The 23,937-nt window shown below is 35.8% G+C and overlaps 1 protein-coding gene across 7 annotated transcripts in view; it reads left to right on the top strand.

Moving 5' to 3' along the window:
- The window catches only part of THSD7A (thrombospondin type 1 domain containing 7A), a 323,850-nt gene that overhangs the window by 256,370 nt on the left and 43,543 nt on the right, over positions 1-23,937 (top strand). For all 7 annotated transcript variants that reach the window (XR_015740118.1, XR_015740117.1, XR_015740116.1 and 4 more), the window contains exons 15-17: positions 2,631-2,825; positions 5,915-6,178; positions 22,297-22,475. Coding sequence is in view for 4 of the 7 variants with exons in the window: in XM_026706331.2 (XP_026562116.1) it covers positions 2,631-2,825; positions 5,915-6,178; positions 22,297-22,475 (638 nt within the window). In the remaining 3 variants the exon portion in view is untranslated. The remainder of the gene's footprint in view (positions 1-2,630; positions 2,826-5,914; positions 6,179-22,296; positions 22,476-23,937) is intronic.

The raw sequence follows: 23,937 nt of genomic DNA, 5'->3' as shown, positions 1-23,937 counted from the left end.
TGGGCCACAAATGAGCATGTGGCTGCTCAAATGGTCAGAAACAGACTCCATGAGCGTGGTATGCGGGCCTGACGTCCACAGGTGGGGGTTGTGCTTATAGTCCAACACTGTGCAGGACGTTTGGCATTTGCCAGAGAACACCAAGATTGGCAAATTCGCCACTGGCGCCCTGTGCTCTTCACAGAGGAAAGCAGGTTCACACTGAGCACATGTGACAGATGTGACAGGGTCTGGAGATGCTGTGGAGAATGTTCTGCTGCCTGCAACATCCTCCAGCATGACCAGTTTGGCAGTGGGTCAGTAATGGTGTGGGGTAGCATTTCTTTAGGGGGGCGCACAGCCCTCCATGTGCTCGCCAGAGGTAGCCTGACTGCCATTAGGTACCGAGATGAGATCCTCAGAACCCTTGTGAGACCATATGCTGGTGCGGTTGGCCCTGGGTTTCTCCTAATACAAGATAATGCTAGACCTCATGTGGCTGGAATGTGTCAGCAGTTCCTGCAAGATGAAGGTGTTGATGCTATGGACCAGCCTGCCCGTTCCTCAGACCTGAATCCAATTGAGCATATCTGGGACATCATGTCTCGCTCCATCCACCAATGCCACCACAGGCTGTCCAGGAGTTGGGGAATGCTTTAGTCCAGGTATGGGAGGTGATCCCTCAGGAGACCATTCTCCACCTCACCAGGAGCATGCCCAGGCATTGTAGGGAGGTAATACAGACACGTGGAGGCCACACACACTACTGAGCCTCATTTTGACTTGTTTTAAGGACATTACATCAAAGTTGGATCAGCCTGTAGTGTTTTTTAACTTTAATTTTGTTTTTTACTTTAATTTTGAGTGTAACTCCAAATCCAGACCTCCCTGGGTTGCTAAATTTGATTTCCATTGATAATTTTTGTGTGATTTTGTTGTCAGCACATTCAACTATGTAATGAACAAAGTATTTAATAAGAATATTTCATTCATTCAGATCTAGGATGTCTTATTTTTGTGTTCCCTTTATTTTTTTGAGCAGCATATATAGGTAATGTAAGACATATGGATGTTTGCATGAAATGGCCAACCAGCAACTTGTAATCCATTGGCTTCTGATCATTTCCTGTGGGCTCCCCTCCTTTTACTTAGTCTAATACCACCAGCCCCTGCCCCTCAAAATATTTTGGCTGGGAGAGAGACTAAATCCTACCTTTCTCATTTTTAGAAAGTGGATAACCAATGAGCTGGTTGGCCAAAAGAGTACAGGTAATTCTCAACTTACAATAGTATATTTAGTGACCATTCAACGTTACAATGGCACTTAAAAAAAAGTGACTTAAACCACTTTCCATACTTATGACCATTGCAGCATCCCCACAGTCACACGATCAAAATTCAGCAACTGACTCATATTTATGATGGTTTCAGTGTCAGCGTCCCCCCTTTCCTTGATTTTTGGACCTTCTGACAAGCAAAGTCAATGGGAAAGCCAATTCACTTAAGAACCATTTTACTAACTTAACAACTGCAGGGATTTACTTAATAACTGTGGCAAGAAAGGTCATAAAATGTTTGTTAAGCCACTTATAGGGCTTAACAAATGTCTCACAAAAATAAATTTTGGGCTCAGTTATAGGTTGAGGACTATCTGGCCTTGGCTGAATGAATATAATCAGAATTTTAATTCTTGGGAAGGTCTCATTTACAAAATTAAATCTCCTCCTAGACTTTAGTTCATAGGTTATTGGGGGTAAATGTTTTTGAAATCAGCATGACACATTAGCAAGAAAATCTTCATAAAACAGGAAATGTGGCTAAAGCATTTTGTTTAATTTTTGCTTTTTATATAGAACTGGAACAGGCAGCCTTTTCTCTGTTACATGAAAAGGGGTTGGAGACAGTAAGTTGTCCATGCCTAGTTAAGAGTTTTATGAAGTGGTAGAATTGCTAGTCAAAGATAGCGCTTGGCTTATAACATGAAATGAAATATCATTCCAATGGACACTTTCAAGGAAACTATATCTTGTCCTCTATAATATATAGGAATGTATTCTATTATGAAATGCCTTGAAATGGCATTTCAAATATTTTCATGTCTGCAGATTTCTTTATGGCATTGCTATTGGAAAGGAAATCTTTTGTGTTTTGTTAAACTTCATTATAATATTCAAATGCATGTTGTTTCTGATTTTCCACCAATTTTATTTTCCAAGAGGAGCTGTTTCCAGATTTAAATTTTTTTACGTATGCATAATCTCAGTATATTTAGAATTGGAGGAAGAATCAGGTTTTTTTTCTCCATTAATCTATTATTCTTAGAATGAACTATACAGAGAAGTTAAATTATGCTATAAAGTAGGGAGTAATATATAATACTATTCTTTCCTTCACAGTATACTTGTATTTCTATGTCGCATTGTTTGGATCAACTGCTGATTTGAATTACATGGGAGATATGCATTATTCTGTGTTTCCTAATATTTGAAAATAAATCCTTTGTGGAGAGTTCTCAGGGGAAATAATATTATTCATGAACATATTGCCTTGCTTCTAAATCAAAAGTGGGTGCCTATTGTTAGCTGCTATGTTGTCTAACCAATAAAAAGCCTGTCAGTTTGTTATAATTCCTTCTGCTTTCCTGCTTCCAGCTATTACATGTCGCAAACAAGATGGCAGCCAGGCTGATATTGGTGAATGCCTCAAATATGCAGGGCCTTTACCACCTTTAACACAACTCTGCCAAATTCCTTGCCAAGATGACTGCCTGTTCACCACCTGGTCAAAATTTTCTGCCTGCGGGGTGGACTGTGGATCAGTTAGAACAAGGAAGCGCTTACTAATTGGTAAGAATTAATGTAAAATCTGTAAGTAATATAATTGTTGTTACTGGGAAATAAATTATATTCAGCATAGATAAATTATAAGCAGTAGGACTTAAATTTGGTGGTGTTCATAAGGATAAATGTAACAGGGCAGCATAACAGCTACAAAAAAGCAGTCAAAGCCCTACTCTTTTCACATGTGTGGCATCAAATGTAAAAAGGATAGAGATTTGAATACATTGTTGTGATTGACATCTTGATTTTTTTTAAACCTCCCCCTCAGTCATCCCTCCTTCAGACATTTTTATGTTAATTTTGACTAAATATTGAATCAACCACAAGTAGTGAAGGATTGTGCATTTATAAATATGCTTATGCAGAAGATTATGAGGTTTAATCATGGGTATCGCATTGTGAGATTTTGCTACTTTAACTAGTTGAATGATATCAGAAAGCAAGTGTGGCTAGAAAGCATAAACACTATAAAAACTTTTCTTTCATGAAAACTGGATTAGTTTACATTAGCCAAGGTTCTGCTTTTTTAACAGCTCATATAAAAGTCTACAGACATACATTTATGTTTCATAAGAAATATACATGTATTTCAGGTTTATATTGTTTTACAATTCTATCTTTATAGGTTCCTGAAAACTTAGTATCTCATTTGTCAATAGGAATCAATTCATTTGCATTTAGCTTCTATTTCATTATTTTTTAAAAAAAGTTAAATATTTTGGACTGCAATGTTACACATAATTTACTAACTTCAATCTTAGTGAGATTTTAGTAGCCAGTCCAGTTTTGCTGGACAAGTAGACCACTTTAAAGTCTTGACATGAAATGAGAAAATGCACCTATTTAAATAATAGAAATATTGATTATCTAATTATTCATAGCACAGAATCCCTATATCATAGCTATGGACTAATAGCTTGAATAAATTTCATTTAGGAAGATTCTAGATAATCCAAACTGCAAAAATAAAGCAATGAAAGGAATATTTCTGAATTTGGCATTATTAAGTAATGTGTTTATATTCATCTAAACAAAGGCTAGTCAATTAGTAGCCCAGAATGTCTTCTATAAAGTATGTTAATTATTCATATTAAAAAAACTTTCAAATGTAATCAAAACTGAGGTTATCAATGCTAAATTTACTCATCCTCTGGCAAACGTCATAACGCTGACTTTTCCAACTGCATCTTATAACATCACATAAAAATTAGTATGTTCAAAAATATTACCATTTGTATCACAGTGGAAAAAATAGTAAAATGAAAAGTGATTTAATATTTAGATTTAGATAATAAAAATTGACATAAACATGCATTTTAAAGATAGGGTTTTTTTTTTACACAATTGCTGTAACAGTGATGAAAACCAATACCTAAGCCAGAGAACAACGAACAGTTTTGTATTATGTGACCACTTACACAAGGCATAGGATCATGGAATTGCAGATAAAGTTGGATTGTTGGGTACCTAATTAAGACTAAAGGAAATGTGATACAGACAACAAAATATATATTTCACAGGAAGTTCAATTGATCACATAATTCCATGAGTGGATGGAAGGAACATTGCTAAGAAACATTTGTTTCCTGAGATCATCCATTACTCCTCATCAATGATACTATTAAGTATTCCCCATAGTTGAAAATTCTCATAAAAGGCCTCAAAGTATTCTAATTTTCAAATATGTATATTAGAACTAATTTTAAAACTTAATATAGGTACTTTATAGTTAGAATACAAAAAAAACCCTCATTATATGTACATCTTGTGCATATAATGACATGACTTGTAATCTCTCCAGTCTGGTGATTTTGCCCTTAGTAAGTTCATCACCACCCATTTGGTGGTGGATATGAAAGCTGAACTGGCATTTAGCACTGAGATTTGCTAAACTGAGAAAAATAGATCCGACCTAACTTTGCCTATTTGGATTTTCAATACAGTGTAAACTCAGACCAGGGATCTGGGTGAAAAATCACTGTGATTCACAGAAAATCTCAAATAGAAAAATTCTCCTAATCGAGACAAACTATAAAAGCACTTATTTGGCATAGGTCGTATGAGACAAGGTAGAATTGATGTTGCATTCATGACTGAGTTGGCTCAGATAATGTATTTTATAAAAATGATAAAATTAAAAAATAGCAGTTTTACTATCTATGCAAAACTATGTGGTTTCCAGAACACCCATAGGACCAGTACATGAGACCATGAGAAAGGTAGGCTGATATTGGGGAGAAAGGTGGTGACCCAACTATTATGGTAATCCTGTTAGAGTCAGATTCGATCTCAGGTAGCATACACTGCAAGAGTAGTGTCTTCTCTGAATGCTTCCCTTCCTGATATTCAAAGAATGTGTACAATTTCAGTCCCACAGGTGCTTTTTCAAAAGGCAACTGGACTTCGTTTTTCTTTGAAGATATTTCACTTCTCATCCAATAAGCTTTTTCAGTTGTTCTTCAGATCTAAAGAAGTTTTCTTGGGATAAGAACTGAAATGTCTTCAGAGAAAAACAAAGTCCAGTTGCCTTTTGAAAAAGCAGTTGTGGGACAACCATGACCTGGATGACAAGAATCTCTACAGATATCTACTATTTCAGGGTTGTTTTTAGACAGGTATGATTTCTCTCTCATGTATTTCAATGTATAAGTTTTATGGACATTTTGAAAAATGTTTTATTATTGTGTTAAACAACCTGATAACACCTGTTTTAAGATATTTTATGAGAAAGATAAATACATTATATTTTTATTACAAAAAATAAAAATCAAAATAGCACCTAACATATGGCATACATATTGAAGATAATGGTAGAATGTGTCAGGATTGTATTCACCACACAATAGCATATAATGGCTAAGAAAACAATTCTAGCATGCTAATGTATTGAACCCTGAATCCTGATCTTTTCTGAAGTAGACACATTCCAGACAATAGTAGACAATAAGTATCTAACTCAAGTTCAATTATTTCTATGGAATTATTCCTGATTACTATTAAGTAATAAATTCAATTCTTATAATCAAAACAATTTACTTCTAAGTAAATATCAGATTCAATTAAACACTTTCTGAAACTCTTTCTCTCTCTTTCAGGGAAAAGTAAGAAGAAAGAGAAATGTAAGAATCCTCAACTGTATCCACTCATTGAGACCCAATTCTGCCAATGTGACAAATACAATGCCCAACCAGTAGGGAACTGGTCAGACTGTATATTACCTGAAGGCAAAGTAGACATACTTATGGGAATGAAAGTTCAAGGAGACATCAAAGAGTGTGGACAAGGCTATCGTTATCAAGCCATGGCTTGTTATGATCAAAGCAGTAGACTTGTTGAAACATCCCGGTGCAACAGTCATGGTATTTAAAATAATTTGCTTCTCTTTTATGAATTTCTTCTATATTCAGAATAATTCTAATATATTCTAATATATTTTAGATTATGAGTATTATGGTTTCTTATCTAATTAGTTGAAAGATAAAAGTTTCATTTATATCTGAAAAAGACCAGATTGTGTCATGAACCCCCGTCAGTGTGTGTGTGTGTGTGTGTGTGTGTGTGTGTGTGTGTGTAGAGGGAGGACAATGATGTCTTCAGAACCTAAGATTAAAGCTTGAAGATTCCATCAGCAACCCCTGAAAGTTTTGGAGAAACAGAGCTAGATCTAGACTAAATTGTATATAGTCCCTATTGAAATAAATGAATTTTAAGTTAGGTGTCTCTCAGTGGTGGGATTCAATTTTTTTACCACTGTTTTTGGGGCCATGGCTTGGTGGGCGCACTTTGCCTGCACTTTGTGCACACACAGAAGGTTTGATACTGACCTTCTTCTGCAATCCTGCACTCTCCCTGTATCTTCAATAGCTGACACATGGCAATCTGCTGTGCCGCATGAAGCAGTTGAGCTTCAAAACCAGGAAATAAAAGTCAGAATAGAGCAGGGGTGGGCAGGCAGGCCCAGAAGCTGATCGTCAGAGTGAACTAGTTTGCTCACAGATGATCATCGGAGCTACCAGTTTGGCTGAACTGTGCCGAACTGGTAGAATACTACCACTGGTGTCACTTTGAGTGGGTTTCAAGGCTGTAATGCCACATTTTTGGAGCAACCTCAAAATCATTTCATTCTCCAAAGTTGTATTTTTGGGAGTCAGGTGATTCCAGTTTTGTCTTTGTTAATTTTCTGTTATAGTTTTAAAGGTGAGTTTTTATTAATTTCCATTATTCATCTATTAGTTTATGGACCATATGCTGTTTTAAAAATTCTTATATCCATAAGATGCTTTCACCATATTTTTTAGGTTTATTATCTGATATGGGCTATGAAACCACATTACTCTTAGGTGTTCAGATGTCTCTTCAGGTTGAAAGGACTTTTTCACCAATCTTGGGTGGCAGCTGCCTAGTTTGACAACCTGTTCAGATTATTGCACTGTGTTTTGTGAGTGGGAGATTTCAGAAATGTCTCTGATTCAGCATAGGACCATCAAATTATTGGCAGAAGCAAGAACATGTAACTATTTCACATCCACATTACATCCAAGCCGCGATTTGTCATAATTGTGATGATTTTGGCTTCCAGCTCAGGAAAACCCCAAATCCACAATCTCAGAAAATTAGAATATTACATGCAATCAATAAAACAAGGATTGTACATAGAACAATATCAGACCTGTGAAAAGTATAAGCATGCATAAGTACTCAGTACTTGGTTTGGGCCCCTTTTGCAGCAATTACTGCCTCAATGTGGCGTGGCATGGAAGGTATCAGCCTGTGGCACTGCTGAGGTGTTATGGAAGAGCAGGATGCTTCAATAGCAGCCTTCAGCTCTTCTGCATTGTTTGGTCTCATATCTCTCATCTTCCTCTTGGCAATGCCCCATAGATTCTCTATGGGGTTCAGGTCAGGTGAGTTTGCTGGCCAATCAAGTACAGTAATCCCACGGTCATTGAACCAGGTTTTGCTGCTTTTGGCAGTGTGGACAGGTGCCAAGTCCTGCTGGGAAATGAAGTCAGCATGCCATAAAGCTCATCTGCGGAAGGAAGCATGAAGTTCTCCAAAATCTCCTGGTGGACAGCTGCATTGACCCTGGACTCAATGAAGCACAGTGGACCAACACCAGCAGATGACATGGCTCCCCAAATCAATACAGACTGTGGAAACTTCACACTGGACTTCAAGCATCTTGCAGTGTGTGCCTCTCCATTCTTCCTCCAGACTCTGGATCCTTGGCTTCCAAATGAGATGCAAAAGTTGCTCTCATCAGAAAAGAGGACTTTGGACTACTGAGCAACAGACCAGGTCTGTTTTTCTTTAGCCCAGGTAAGACGCTTCTGACATTGTTTGTTGTTCAGGAGCGGCTTGACAAGAGGAATATGACATTTGAAGCCCATGTCCAGGATCTGTCTGTGTGTGGTGGCTCTTGATGCACTGACTCCAGCCTCAGTCCACTTCTTTTGTAAGTTCCCAACACTTTTGAATGGCCTTTTCCTGGCAATCCTCTCCAGGCTGCGGTCATCCCTGCTGCTTGTGCATCTTTTTCTTCCACACTTTTACCTTCCACATAACTTTCTATTAATGTGCTTTGATACAGCACTTTGGGCACATCCAACTTATTTTGCAATTACCTTTTGAGGCTTTTCCTCCTTATGGAAGGTGTCAATGATGGTTTTCTGCACAACTACCAGGTCAGCAGTCATTCCCATGATTGTGATTCCTACTGAACCTGACTTGAGAGACAATTTAAAGACTCAGGAACCCTTTGCAGGTGTTATGGCTTAATTAGCTGATTAGAGTGGGACACTTTGAGCCTAGAATATTGAACCTTTTCACAATATTCTAATTTTCTGAGATTGTGGATTTGGGGTTTTCCTGAGCTGTAAGCCATAATCATCACAATTATGACAAATCACGGCTTGAATTATCTTGCTTTGCATGTAAGGAGTCTATCTCATATATTAGGTTCACCTTTTAAGCTGCATTACTGAAATAAATGAACTTTTGCACAATATTCTAATTTTTCGAGTTTTACCTCTCTCTCTCTCTAGGTGTGTGTGTGTGTATGTGTGTGTACACAAATAATACTGGTTTTTGTAGTCTTTACTAAGAATAAGAGAGATACACAACTTTTTAAAGCTTTTGGCTCCATTTAACTGGTATGATGGTGTGATGACTACTTATTCATGGAAATCTAAACTAATGTCCATTCAACCATAACTAAATAATTTTCCTATTTTGGATGTCTTTGGAGAACTAGGACCTCAGGCTGCAAACTTTCTTCCAGGACATATGCTGGACTAATAATTTATCCTATTTAGATATTATAGATGTATTTCAGTTTCTCAAGTAAGCGGTGGTGAATGGTGGTTCTCTTGAATATTCTTCAATCTATAACAAAGTTCTCTTTAGTACAAATATCTGTTCAATAGGCAGACAAATGCTCTATTATAGGCATACAATTGACATCACTGCCACTTGGAATGAACTTTAAAATAATCTCTTGTAAAATCCTATTTTTGCACAAAAAAGTTTAGTTTTTAGTGTATTCCTCAAATAAATGTAAATCTAATACTTAAAAATTGTTCAAAGCATGTATTGAATGTAGGTGCATTTCAAAACAAATTCCCAATTGACCTTGCCTGGTGAATAACATACAAATAGTCACAACATCATTATAGATCATTTCTTTCTGTGAATTTTATATATTATTTATGCCTTAGTTTTTGGGTAAACATTACTGTTGCACTGAAAGTAGGAGTATGTACAAAATCAGACTTGAAGGCAAAAAGTTGCTTCAGGGCATGAATGTAGCACATGTCTTCATCTCTTAAAAATAGCTATGCCTTTTCTTGCAATCTTGTGCCCCCAGGAAAGGATGTACTTGGTTTAAGGAGATGTAGAGAGGTGCTAAATTTACAAAAGCTTCTGCAATACCTCATAGTTTTCATATACATTTTATATAAAGTGCAATATTTAGCCTATTTGAACAAATTAGTTGCCTCCCCCCTCCTTTTTTTTCTTTCTCAAACATATTGCATTATTTATAAATAGCAATTGACTTATAGTTTTTATTGCCAACCTATAGATATTTCAGTGGAAATCAGAACAAAATATAAAGTTTGTTGCTGTGAACAGAGACCTTATAAATATGTTGTCTCAACCTATGAAAAAAATGTAAAGGATACTACCTATCTATTGACTTACACATAAAATCAACTAGGGGACCTTGAGGATGGCAAGATGATGGCGTTTATTCATTTCTCCCATACCTGGTTTATGGTCTTTCAGTTCTACTCATAACTAATTGACCAGTCCATAATCTTTTGAAAGGTAGCCCAGTCCCTGTGATTATCAGAGCACATATAACTGAGGAAGAACTTTCTCTGTCCAATAAATGCATAGTTGACTTACTATCCTAGGCTGGTATAAGGCTGTTTAGATTACATAGGCACTTTATGCCTCCAGTAATAGAAATGGATTAATGATGATTCTTTAGAAGGAATAGCAGACCCACAATACAAATTAAAAATTGCATGCCTCCGATACGTACAATTGCCACCAACCTCCATCTTCTACTGCATATGTAAAAAAGCATTAAAACAAATTAACAATTATCCTGTATATCTCAAAAAAATATAGCATAATGAGATAGCATATATTCTGTTTCTCAACAATTGAGATCTATTTTATATTTGACTCTCTGTAATGATTTATTCCAGACTCTTTTTTACTACTGGTGTTGATGGTGACAGAAGAGAGTTAGTATTTACATTAAATATTGAATAGAACACTGGAGAATATTGCATAGTATTCTTTTTGTTCATTTATTTTGTAATATAGACAAAACACAGTCAGGTGCTTGCATGATTTGTCATTTCAATTTCTACATAACCAGTGAGAACAGTTTTGGAATTGAAGACTAAAGGGCCTTAAACTGTATGTATGATGTATCAGTCTGTGATTTCAAATTCAGAGACTGAAGATCTTGAATAGACTGTTTTTCATCCTGTACCACAGGAAGTAATTGAAATGAGGTCCCTGTGACACCTAAGGAGAGACAAGCTCAAACTTTGTGTGGTAATATGTTGTCTGCTGTTTTGATGAACTTGATACACCTATCCTTGAGTCAGTCAAACGAACTACTTTAATACAGGACAAGGATTAATGGAATAAAGTTATAAAAAATATAGATTGTAATTCCAGGAAAAAGAAGGAAAATCCTAACAGTAAGAATGGGTCAACCCTTGAATCAACAAGCTAGAGAGGTGGTGGGCTTCTTTTCATTTGATGTGATCATGTAGAAGCCAGACAGTTATTTGCTGGAATGGCTTATTTTGGTTGCCTACCCTAAATCATGGGTTTGAACTTGATAACTTAGGTTGCATTTTCCAAAGCTATGACATTATTCCTTTTGAGAGCAAGTATCTATTAAATCATCTTCTTTTAACAACCCCATATTCCCTTGCGGAGTGGAGTCTAGGCAACTGAATGGAGCTAGCAGAGGGTTTACTGGCTGGATGCTCTTCCTGTCACCAATGCAGAGTTTTGTTCAGCAGATATATTCTCATTTTACCCAGAGAGAGAAATATCTGCCTCTACCTAGGATCAAACTCACAGCCTATTGATTGTGAAACAAAGCTTCATCTCTAGGCATTCTAGCAAGCAACCACTAAATGTGGTGGATGAATGACATGGATAATCGTTACTGTATTGCCTTTTTGGCTATGCACTCATAAAGACAGAATCTGATTGCTAAAATTCTTCTTTTTTAACCAGCATACTGCTGCCACATCTGCCACGAGCTGTTGCTTATAAGCATACTATTCCCACTGAAATTTATGTTTGATTTTTTAGTTTTCCTGAACTGCAATCTTTTAAAAGTAGTCTCCTTTGCTCATCTTTGAGTATGTCGGTGTTTCAGATATTGAACAATTCCTTTTCACCTCTAAACATTATTCTCTAAAATTAACCTCCGTTTATCCAGTTTATGAATCAAGGTAAATAATTTCAGTTCGGATTTAAACATGTTTTTGAAATCATTTGATGGATGCAAAAAAATAATAAAGTTAAAATATGATTGACACGATAAATAGCTCCATTTAAAATGAATCATTCTTCTGTCAACTTATTCTTCAGAATTCTGTAGATATTGCCATGGCAGGTAAAAACTATTCTAGCAGCCTTACGGATGTTTCCAATGTTTTGGAACCAAGTGATAGCAGACAATTTTTATCATTGTAGGCCAAGATCATGATGTTTAATAGGGCAATTGGGAACGAGGCGTATCTTGTAACTCTTTTCATGGTCAGCACTCTGATGCAACAGTAAGATTTAATGTTTTTACAGGTCATAATGCCCTTCTTAATTTGTGTCAGTCTGTTTTTAAGGCCTTAGGCACATTCAACCAGTCCAGAATGACTTGTCAGTTGCCTTATTAGTGTGAGATTATTTTCCCCTTTAGCATTAATTAAATGAGATACATTGATTTGTGCTGACTCTATACAGTTTTGTGTGATTGCAAGGTTTAAGCAAGAAATTAGAGGAGAGTATTGGAAAATGTTTCCAGAGCAGCGTTGGGAATATCCATGTGAATTTCTTATTTTATTGCTTGTGCTTTTAGTAATAACTTTTGGATGCTATAAATGATTCCAGATGGTTGCAGGCAACACTACTTTGTGTATTTTTAACATTTTAAAATGTCTTTTAATATACTACCCTAAGATTATGAGACAGAAAGGCAAAATAAAGTAAAATATGTTTTTAATTGTTTGCCTTGCACTATGCCTTACACAATATGTAAAATTATTTACCCAGTTGCTTTTAAAATTATGTATTCTGTTGTTAGCCATTTCAAATATTTTATAAAATTATTGATTAAATAACTAAATACACAAGGAACCAGAACTAGAACTATTATACCTAAATATTCAATTAAACAATTCCTTGTTTCTGTGTCCCACAATGCTATTAATTAAAAGATAGCTTTTATTGGAATCAGTGGAACATGTCTCTAAAAAGGCATGGAATATAAAATATGTCTTAAGGATATTTTTTTCTTCCTTCCTTCCTTCCTTCCTTCCTTCCTTCCTTCCTTCCTTCCTTCCTTCCCTCCCTCCCTCCCTCCCTCCCTCCCTCCCTCCCTCCCTCCCTCCCTCTCTCTCTCTCTCTCTTTCTTTCTTTCTTTCTTTCTTTCTTTCTTTCTTTCTTTCTTTCTTTCTTTCTTTCTTTCCTATCCCCTTCCAGGCAGTTGATGTAGAAGTTATTTTAAAAAGAATGCAGTTTCCTTTCTTCATAGTGAATGTTAGATCTAGCAGGATATTTTTTTAAAAAAAAACCAATGAGTCTCCATCTTATCATACTTGAAATAAGAGCTGAATCAGCATTAGAACATGAAGAGCATAAATTGACTATGATAAAGTCATATTGTAGTATTGAATGAGTTTAGTTAAAATCACTTGGTCATCTTTCTTTGTAAATAAAAATTTGGGCAAGTTGGAAAAATAAGCAAAAAACATTATTACTCTATTTATCTCATATCTAATAGATCATTCAGATAAATGAACTTGTGTTCAGGAAGTTAAATAAATTATGTAGTACTGTTCTAAGAAATTTCCAAAGAATTCATTCAGTTATTTTCAAACTGGAATTCTCAAATTTCTAGCACAGCAGTCAAAGGTGGTAAAATCTTGTATATGCAACTTATAGCATGCCTGCATACAGCCAAACTGGGGAAATTGGAGAGGAAAAACAATTAAGCTTCATGCTTAAGAACCTCAGTTATTTGAGCCATTTTGTCAAAAAGTGCTATATTTATTAAGGCGGATTTGATTGATACCATATTCTAATATTTCAGTTCACAAGTATTCTGTTGCCATTTTGTCTAGTGTTACCTCTTCTAATTTCTCCATGTGTCATAACCTATGATTTGTCCACCAGCATAAAAACTAGGGTAGCCTCTCTTCAAAAAGAAGACACAAAATTGCTGATGCAGAAGATCAGTTGCTTTATGCCACTGAAGCCTTGGAGGCTAATCCTAAAAACAAGATAAAAGACATGCCATAGTTCAATTCATCATTTTGTGGGCTCTTGTGACAGACTCATGAATACAAATACTGTCAGGTGGATTGTAAATACCTTTGAAAGTCAAAGAAAATACAAGAAGTGGTTTCCTTGTCTCAACCCTGGAAAATCTGTTGTAAGGCAGAAGATCAGTATCTTAAACATGGGGTTCCATAATTTCTACCTCATATTTCTATAAATCTTTGTTCATAGAAGTGGGTTTCAATTGTTCTTTATAAGGTTGCTGTTTTTCGAATGTGATCAGCTTTATATATGATCAGATTTATACTGTTACTTTATTTACAGTGCCCAGGTTTGTCTTTGATGTAGGAGTGATATAAAAGATGCAGAAGATAAAACAATAGAGTGATGTTTTGTTTTCCTGTGGAAAGGTTAACGTCTACTTCTTTGGTTTCTTTTTTTATTGTTTAGAATAGTATCTCTTTAATGTGCTTGGATAATTGCTATTGACCTTTGCCTTTCTATTAGACGCTGCTGATAAGATGAGTCTTTCTTTTGATCCTGTCCAGCTTCACTAAGGGAAAAAATAATAGTGAATGATGAAGTATAAAATACTTCATAGTCACTGTATAAATTACATGAAAAGATACTCATTGGAGATGCTCTTTTGTAGGTTCTGAAGCATCTCTGCCTTGTTATTGTCAAGGACATGTAAGATGTACAAGGGCAGGCATATGAATTTTACCATGTTTCCTACTCATTTAAGTTAGTGTGCAGCTATTATTTAAAAATCTGTCTCATTTTCTTCTTGTCTTACTGCACTCCATTATTTTAAGCAGTTAATTCTAAGCTTCCAAACACACTGCTTATTTGTTTCATCTAAAGTATGCACACATACATAGACACACATGTACATACATACACATCATTATTTAAATAAATAGGACAGACAGGTGATTACATCCTGAGTATTCCTTACTACCCTGAATGAATTATATTTTCATAGTGATATCTAGCACAGCTCATTTCTTCAAGAAAAGTTATAATTATTTTGTATAGAAAATGGCTGACTTATTTTAGAGTTGGAGATATAGATTTTTTTTTCAAAATCTGTTTGGTATTTATAAGCCATCCTTTTTTCCTCTCCGTTATAGTTTATTTTTTTAACTGACTAATACTCAATTTCAATTAAACTTTGCTGCTTTTTGCCTTAGCCCTCTTCTAAGCTGTCAATGTCTTGTTTGCCAATTTCTTACCTGCAAAGCTCCTTATATGTCCACTTCTCCGATTCTTCTGAACTATCTCTAACTTTGCCTGTCTTTTATTCTCTGTCCATGGTTGCATATGTACAGTATATTTTCAGTATAAAAATTGAAAGACATTTGGCCAAAGAATAAAAGATGTATGATAATTCACCAAATGTATGAAATTTACACCAGAAAGTTAGAATTAGATGTACTTTCTAAAGCAACAAAGACATAACCAATTTTGCACTCCTCAAATCATATTACTATTTATAATTGCTCAGATTTGTGATGCTTTAGTGTTCTAAATCCAGTGCATACTTTAGATGAAACAAATAGCTTAGAAACAAATTGCAGTCTTAACAATTTGCCTATTTCCACAATCCCTTGAATGCACCATACTGGCTCGAATGAATGAGAATTGGTCTAAAAATCTCTGAAAAGGTATCTGCAGGAGCTGTCAAAAAATCAAGATGACAGTCACAACCCCAAGATGAAATCCCTGTTCTTTTCTGTGTGTACATCACAGTCTTGCTAGATGAAATCAAACTGGACATTGGAAGTGTTGAGAATTTCCTCTCAAATTCTTCCCAAAGGAGAGCAGAAGCGGAGAATTAATCATTGTAAAGGGAAGTGTGTGTTTCTTTTGACTTTTATTTTTTTTTTAAAAAAAAGGTCTTGCATGCATTTGCTTACAGGATTACAGGGTATATCCACTTTGAGCAGCTTCTTGACTGTCATAGATCCATATAAGATTGTATTGTTACTTAGCAATCAATCCCCGATTAAAAAAAATAGAATGACAAGAAATTGGGTGCAGAGATCCTTTTGGAATTTCACTACAAACAAATTATTTTATTTGTTTCAAACAAGGCATTAACATCTGCCTTTGTCAAGGGCCAAAAGATTTTCCAAAGAAATATGAAGGACTCTAAGCAGGATTTTACCCTGAATTTTTAAAAAGCATGGTTGATTTGCTACTAAATATAATATCAAACTCAATATTTAATATATATTATTGTCGTTCAAATCTGTTTAATGAGATAGTTTTATGATGATGCATTAGAATTGCAACAAAAAGTATTTAGTATTAGTATTAGAAGTCACTACAAATCACATAATTTTTTAAAAATTATTTAGTGAGTATATTTTGTCCTTGCCCAGGATGTTTACAGTCATATAGCTCTATCATATGTTGACTTTTAAAAAAAATGCATCAGTATATTTCTTTACTCCCAGATATCTAGCTAATTGCTCTTGTTAATCACAGGACAAAAATAGATCTGTGTAATCCTCTCATGAGGAGGGTCTCCTTCTTGAGAAAACAGCAAAGCTAGTGATTAGTATGGAAACATCATTAGTCCTTTTCTTTGGAGTACTGTATGTGGCCTTCCTGTCTTCCATTTTCCAATGAACAATTGAGTTAATCTAAGCCTGCCCCAGCAATACTATGGTAATTAATGCAACAGATGTGTCAATTTCTCAACAAGCAAGAAAAGCATACAGGGAAAATAAATACCTCTTGGCAGGTCCTAACTTATGCACCAGAGAAATGAAAAAGGAGCAGACAAGGAAAGAAAGAATTTTGAAACAGCTGGAAGCTTTGCATAGGAAACAGAGTGGGCTCTGGTCTGTGACAATGTTTGAAGCAAAACATTTGAGATGTATCCTGCAGGGCCTGCAAGACTCAAACAGAACATGTAATGCTTCAGTTAAGCAATTGTGTAGAGAGATGCCAAGTTTATGCAAATTCCTGCTACTGTATTATTTAAAAAAAAATACTGCAGATTTAGCCAACAAAAATAAGCCCGAGGAGATAACTGGTATATACTATTTTTTTCCATCTTCATAGATATATAGTTTTTCATCTTCAGTCTCTGTAATTTATATAATGGGTGGGATTCCATATATTTTCCCTGCAGTCTATTTACTTCAGTTTATAGGAGTAATCATTTTAAACAAGGCTTTATAACCTTGACAACTTTAAGATGTGTAGGCTTCAACATTTCCCAGCCAGCATGTTAACTGAGGAGATTGATGTCCACCTACCCTAAATTCACCAAAAACTGCTTTTATGATTGTAGGTTTGGTATACAATTCTACAAATTCCCAATTACTGTTTGCATATTAGACTATGATCTTGAAATAAATGGGGTAGCCTTCCTTAATTAGTACCTTCCATACCTCATGGACTACAAATACCATTTTGTTATATTGTTCCTTTTACAATAAAGGGATAGGCAAGATATAAGTTCTCTCCTCCTCTCTGAATTTTCTGCACATTGGATTTTACAAAAGAAACCCCACATAATCATCATCATCATCACAATAATCATAATATAGGCATCAAAATTGGTAGCTATCATTTATGTAAGACTTGAAAGCTACCTAGTCAGATCAACATAAGTGGAACACAGGATTGTGTGAGAAGTGTAAGAAAGATATGTGTATGTTCATGTGTGTATATGTGTGTATATGCCTTTGAGTCAGTGTTGACTCCTGATATCTAGTGGGATACATCCCTGAAGTTTTCTTGACAAGATTTTCAGAAGTTTGCCATCATGTGCCTTCAAGTTGAATGACTTTGTGCCCAAGATGAGGTTGAACTCACTATCTGCTAGTTTCTAGCCTGATCTTTAACCTCTGCTCTATGTGGAATATTGGCTTCGTGAATGAAGGTGAATGTATGTGTCCCAGGATAAAGATGCAAAATCGAACTTGGATTGGCCACTGGCTTCCAAGTAATTAATGGCAAACAGGAAAGCATGCATGATGATATGTGATTTATTAATAGTCATGTAATAAACAGGAAAAGTAGAAACAATTAAAAATAAATTAGCCTGGATTTTTTCCTTAAATCAAGGCATAATTAGAATTCAGAACAGTTTTGACTTCTAGAAATACATAAAGAAATTTTTCCATTGCCTGAAGAACAGAAGTGTTCTTGATGGATTTTTCCAGTTGAATTCCTTTTTTGTAGAAGACTTTTGTTTCATAAAATTGTAACTAAAGTGGATGACCCACAACATTGTTTTCTATCATCAGCTGCTTCATGTTTGAAATAGCTTTTTGTGTACTGGCAGATTAGATGAGCTCTTTGCTAACCTAAGTCAATAATCCTTCTGAATGCCTTTCCCTGGATTTGATCATGATGTTGTTCGGAGGAGTGAGCATCTGTTTCAATTCAAGGCTTCTGGCTGTATTCTCATTCTGTTTCTATGCTCCTGTTGACCTACAATTACATGTGCCCGTTATCCAGTCCAAGGACGACCATGCATCATTTTGTGTTGTTCTCAACCAAGTAGTTGTTAATCACCATTTCTATGCCAGCAGGCCTTTTGAAGGCCATTCAGAAAATTCTGCATTTTTTTTCTACAGTCCTTATTCAGACTGATAAAAAGAGAATTTTCTAGTGAAATATATTTTAAAGGAGAAGAAAATTAAAGTGACGTTGTCATGGGTGGAGTGTGGGTGTATGTGAACATGCACCTTTTTCTGTGCAGTATTTTCTCCAGCAATCTGCATTTCTGCCTTCCCATGCTTCAAATAAAGCCACCAGACTTTTTTTTAAGAGTAAGAAGTATGGATAACATGGGAAATTTAAGATTTGTGAAAAGATGCAGCAGCAGTAGCACTCACTTCTCCAAAGATTAATTTCAAAAACACCATCAAGAGAAATCTGAAATAAGATTACTAAACTCTCTGAGATTAAAGTAGAATTTCTTTCTCATCAGAAGAAAATGTTTCAAAAATTGCAGTGCAAATTTCAGACTGCTCTAGTTCTTTTACTGCAGTAGCAGGCACCTTAAGAAACTCTTGGACAGTTCAAGCTCTCAGAAAGCAGAGCTTAAATCACATGGGACAAATTTAACAGGCACGAATTAACCTATAAGTACTATGAAGTGACAATCATATATTTGCCTCATATCATTTTTTTAAGCAATTTTCCAAAGTAGGAAGCAATTTTCATGTCACTTTTCAAAGAGATTTTTGTGAGATGCAATTAGCAAAAATAAAATGCTTCATTGGTTACCCCAAAGCAGTACCAAACTAGTTAAAATTAAAAGGCCTCCTTTTTTAAAACAGATTTTTGTCATATGGTGAATCAAAACAAAATAGACCCCTCTTCTGATGATGACAATGTTCATCAGTTGAAATACCACTAACTAATAAATGCTTCTCATGGCTACTTGGGCCATCTCAAAAGGCATTGAGATTAAGAGAGAGAGAAAAATAGTGCAACAGATGACTATTCAAATATTTAAACTCTGTGGAATAAATTTTCATCCATAACAAAATGTTGCTATATATCCTCAACCTAGAGTGCACATACAAAGACTTTCAAGCTGGACATTCCAGTCCATTTTTTTCTTTTTTTTCCCCTGCAAATTGATATTCAGGATGTGGCTGGTCCTCTTAGAACTGTTGTTTTTTGTTTGTTGTTGTTATAGTTTAGTTTACTTTATTGTCATTGCACCTGTACAACTAAATTAAATACCATCTTCAGCGTACATTATAACTATAAAAACATAAACATACACCTTTCACATTCTAGACAATTGAATTGAAAACCTGATATTGCATTAATATTGCATTATACAGTAAAATTCAGTATAGTTACTGCCTAGAAACTGTTTTTCATCCTATTTGTCCTTGTTTTTATTATCCTGTACTTCTGCCAGATGGTAATAGTTCAAAAACGGGTCCCCAGGATGAGATGGATCTTTAATAATGTTTTGAACTTTTTTAAGGCAGCAGGAACTATAAAGTTCTTCCAAAGAGGGGAGAGGGCAACCAATGATCTTCTGGGCAATAAGGTTAACCCTCTGGAGTGCTGTCCTATCTGCCACTGTGCAATGGCAAACCACACACAATTGCAGTAAATTAAAATACTCTCTATGATGCAGCAGTAGAAGGTCACCAGCAGTTTTTCATTGTTATTTCCTGAGAAGTCTCAAGTAGTATAATCTCTGCTGGGCCCTTTTGATCAGTGCTGCAATGTGAGCAACCCAGGTCAGATCCTCTTTTATGGTATTATTATTATACCATGTTAGAAGATAAAAGTGAACATCTGAGAAATCAAAGGGGGATATCAATACATTCCAGGGAACCTCAATATTTTAAACTTTAGCAGATATTGAAGTTGCCTGGAATGTGCTGATACTTCCCTTTAGTTTCTCAGTCGTCCACTTTTAGCTTCTAATATGGTCCAAAGTTATCATCTGTGCAGGGACACCATACCCACAATACCATGTTAGCATAAATATGTACACATAAAAAGACAAGGATTTAGACTCTCATGATAGAAGGTGCTTGTTTGATCATCCTAAGTGCCCAATGCTTAGCTTAGTAGTATTAACATCACCTTTAAAATTTTGTCAATTAAAGCAAGCCACTTGCTAACCCTTCTAAGAAATTATTCTCCAACTACTACACAGGGTAGATGGTTATTTATCTGGATGTAGTAGATTAGTCTCCTTTTATAGTTTGAATAGTTCATGCAAAGTGTGAAACATCACTAGTTTTAAGAGGATCAGGTACATTTACATGAGTGAGTAGGCAAATGCATATTATTGATAACCCTATCTGGAGTGGGAAGAGCAGAAAAGTGGAACAGAAACCTTACTTGGAAGGGATTTTTATTCACATGTAGCTGTGGAGACAAATAGAAGGGGAGTGATGTAATGAGAGACAGGGTGTCAATTACATTCCAGCTGTCAAAAAAACAGAATTGTAGATATTGAAGGAGCAGGGATTCTAATAAGATACCATGCAAGTGCCCAGTTTTTATTTTGGCATTGTCTCTGGAGATGTGTATCAGCTTCTCCACTGAATTTTAATAAAGCTTTAATGATGACAGGATTTCTTTGCCAAGAAACTCCTGTCAAATCAGAGTTTAGATCCTAAAACCACAAAGGATGGGAAATTTTGACAGCTGTGGTCCCAGCATGTCAGAGAGCATCAGATTGGGAAGATTGCTGTAAACAAACTGTCAACTGGACAGGAATAGCCAACACTTCTGAAGACAAGCTCAGGATCAAAAAAGATATTGGCAAACTTGAACAATGGGCCCTATCCAACAAAATGAATTTTAATGTGCAGAAAAGAAAAGTCTTGCATTTTGGCAGGAAAAACCAAAGGTATAAGTACAGATTAGGTGAGACCTGTCTCAAAAACAGTAACTTTGAGAGGGACCTTGAAGTCCTAGTGAATGGTCACTTGAATATGAGCCAGCAGTGTGCAGCAGCAGCCAGAAAAGCTAATACAGTCCTTGGTTGTATAAACAGTGGCATAGAATTAAAATCACGGGAAGTATTAGTACCACTTTCTAAAACCCTAGTAAGACTGCACCTGGAATACTGCAATCAATTTTGGTCACCATATTACAAAAAAGATGTTGAAACCTTGGAAAAAGTTCAGAGAAAAGGAACTAAAATAATCAAAGGCCTACAGAGACTAAAACATATGGAGAACAGCGGCAGGATTTGGGTTTGGCTAATCTAAAGAAAAGCAGAATTAGGGGTGACATGATAGGAGTATTCCAGTAGTTGAGGGGCTGCCACAAAGAAGAGAGGATCAAATTATACGACAAAGAACCAGAGGGCAGGACAAAAACCAATGGTTGGAAACTAATCAAATAGAGAAGCAATTGGAATTAAGGAAAAACTTCTTAACGGTGAGAACAATTAACCAGTGGAATAGCTTGCCTTCATAAATCGTGGGCATTCCATCATTGGAGGTTTTTAAGAAGAGACTAAACAGTCATTTATCTGAAATGGTATAGGTTCTCCTGCTTGAGCAGGGGCGTTGACTAAAAGACCTCCAAGGTCCCTTCCAACTCTACTCTATTCTAAGGGATGAAGCAATTGTGTATCTCTTAGAATTCTAGAATCTGGTGTCAGCCAATGAAATTGTTTCAAAGTAGATGCAGAACATTGCTGTAAGCTGAAGGTGACCAATTTAGCTGACTGTAAGAGTTGCCAAACTTGCAGAGACCAATATCAGTTAGTAGTCAATGAAATAAAATCTTCATATTCCACAGGTGTATCACTTGGTAGGGTCAATATAAACAGACAGGAGTAACTTTCATGCATGGCTTTTGTGCTTATGGGAAGCACCTACTTGGGAAAAAGAATGTGGGATGGGATAGACATTAGGTGTGGCCCAGCTAGCCTTGTGGTTGTTCTGAACTTTTATGTCCATTTCTCTTCACGCAGGCTACATTGAGGAGGCTTGCATCATTCCATGTCCATCAGACTGCAAACTCAGTGAGTGGTCCAATTGGTCTCGCTGTAGCAAATCGTGTGGGAGTGGAGTGAAAGTCAGGTCTAAATGGCTCCGGGAGAAGCCTTACAATGGTGGAAGGCCCTGTCCTAAGCTGGATCATGTGAATCAGGTAAATGATCTCTACTTCCTCATCATCTGTATTCCCTTTCGAAGAATGAGATTTGCTTCTCACTAAAATATCCATGTAACCGCATTTCTTAACTTTCGGAACTTAAAGTGTGCTAGCTGGGGAATTCTGGGAATTGGAGTCCACACATCATAAAGTTGCGAGGATTGGAAAGCACCACCCTATTAGATCGTACTATATGAAGCATTCAATAGAGAACTAATTATTTTTATTGTCTAAATCAACGAGGTCACTGAATATCTCTTCTCCTTTTTGATGTCAATAGAGACAGTATTGTTGCTTTATATTACAGCTGCAAATCATGTAGATAAATCAATGTTTTGCTTAACGGACCATCTAAAAAGATCTCTCTAAAGTAGAACAAAATATATATACAAAACATGTCTATTTAGTATATAAAATCTGATGATAGTGTTCCTCCATTATTCTCACCCCAAACTAAAAAAATGTTCTGAGATTATTCTTACTGATACACCATCTAAACACGACTTCAGCCATCAGTGTTATTGTTCAATGCAGATAAAATTAAATAGTGCATTAAAACTTATTAACTAATGCTCACTTAATTACAGTGTAAGACAGCCCTATCACTTTACTGCCATTCCAAGGAAACATGATTTAATTGGTTTCATAAACCAATTATGAGCATTTATTTTTGTGTGAATTAATGTGTGTGTCCATGTAAAAAGAGAAAGAGAGAAGACACGTGATATCTAAACCCAGGGAAATTGCAGTGCTGTGTTGAATTTCCAAATTACGCTTAATAATTCTAGACTAGACCCTAGTTTAGGTCCCTGTAACAGATTTCCTGAGTAAGTGATTCATAACATAGTTAAAATGGTAAGCATGGCAATAGGTATTGTTTCTCCTTGTGCAAAACAGTTGAATAGGGGGAAGCCGCCTTTGTGTGTCTCCTCAGTCCCCTTTTATGTCCAACTTGAATGTTGATTAATTTGCATATTGTTCAACAAGTGAAATGTCCAAGTTTATATTTCCCTAAGTTCCCTTTCATGTAGGAGAGAGAAATATAAAACAGAGGAGGCACTATTAGCCATTCACATATGTTTGTTAAATGCCTTTGTGTTGACAATTTGCAGGCTGAAAAGGAAACGGCTTCCTGATTTGATTTTCCACCTAAGGGAATTTAATTAGTTAGAAGATAGTAAGTGTTAAATTAATAAAGCAATATTGTAACTGAATGCAATATGAAACAAAACTGAATGTGAAAGCTAAGTTTGAAGCCGTCCAAAAGTGAGATGGTGTGGAGTGACTTCAAATATTTTGTTTTTACTTTTGAACTATTCTTCATATTGAGAATTGAAGTCTGTGCCTAATATCAAAGCAATGAACAATTAGATGAACACATATTGAAGTTTCTAAGGTTTATTTCTATAACTCTACCGCCCTCTTGTGGCAGAACAGTATATTGTTTATTATAAATTAG

This window comes from Pseudonaja textilis, chromosome Z, assembly GCF_049901715.1.
Source record: "Pseudonaja textilis isolate UNSWEBS1 chromosome Z, rPseTex1.2, whole genome shotgun sequence".
Classification (NCBI taxonomy): domain Eukaryota; kingdom Metazoa; phylum Chordata; class Lepidosauria; order Squamata; family Elapidae; genus Pseudonaja; species Pseudonaja textilis.
The sequence above is the reverse complement of the archived record's forward strand: the minus strand, read 5'-3'. Positions and strand labels throughout refer to the sequence as shown.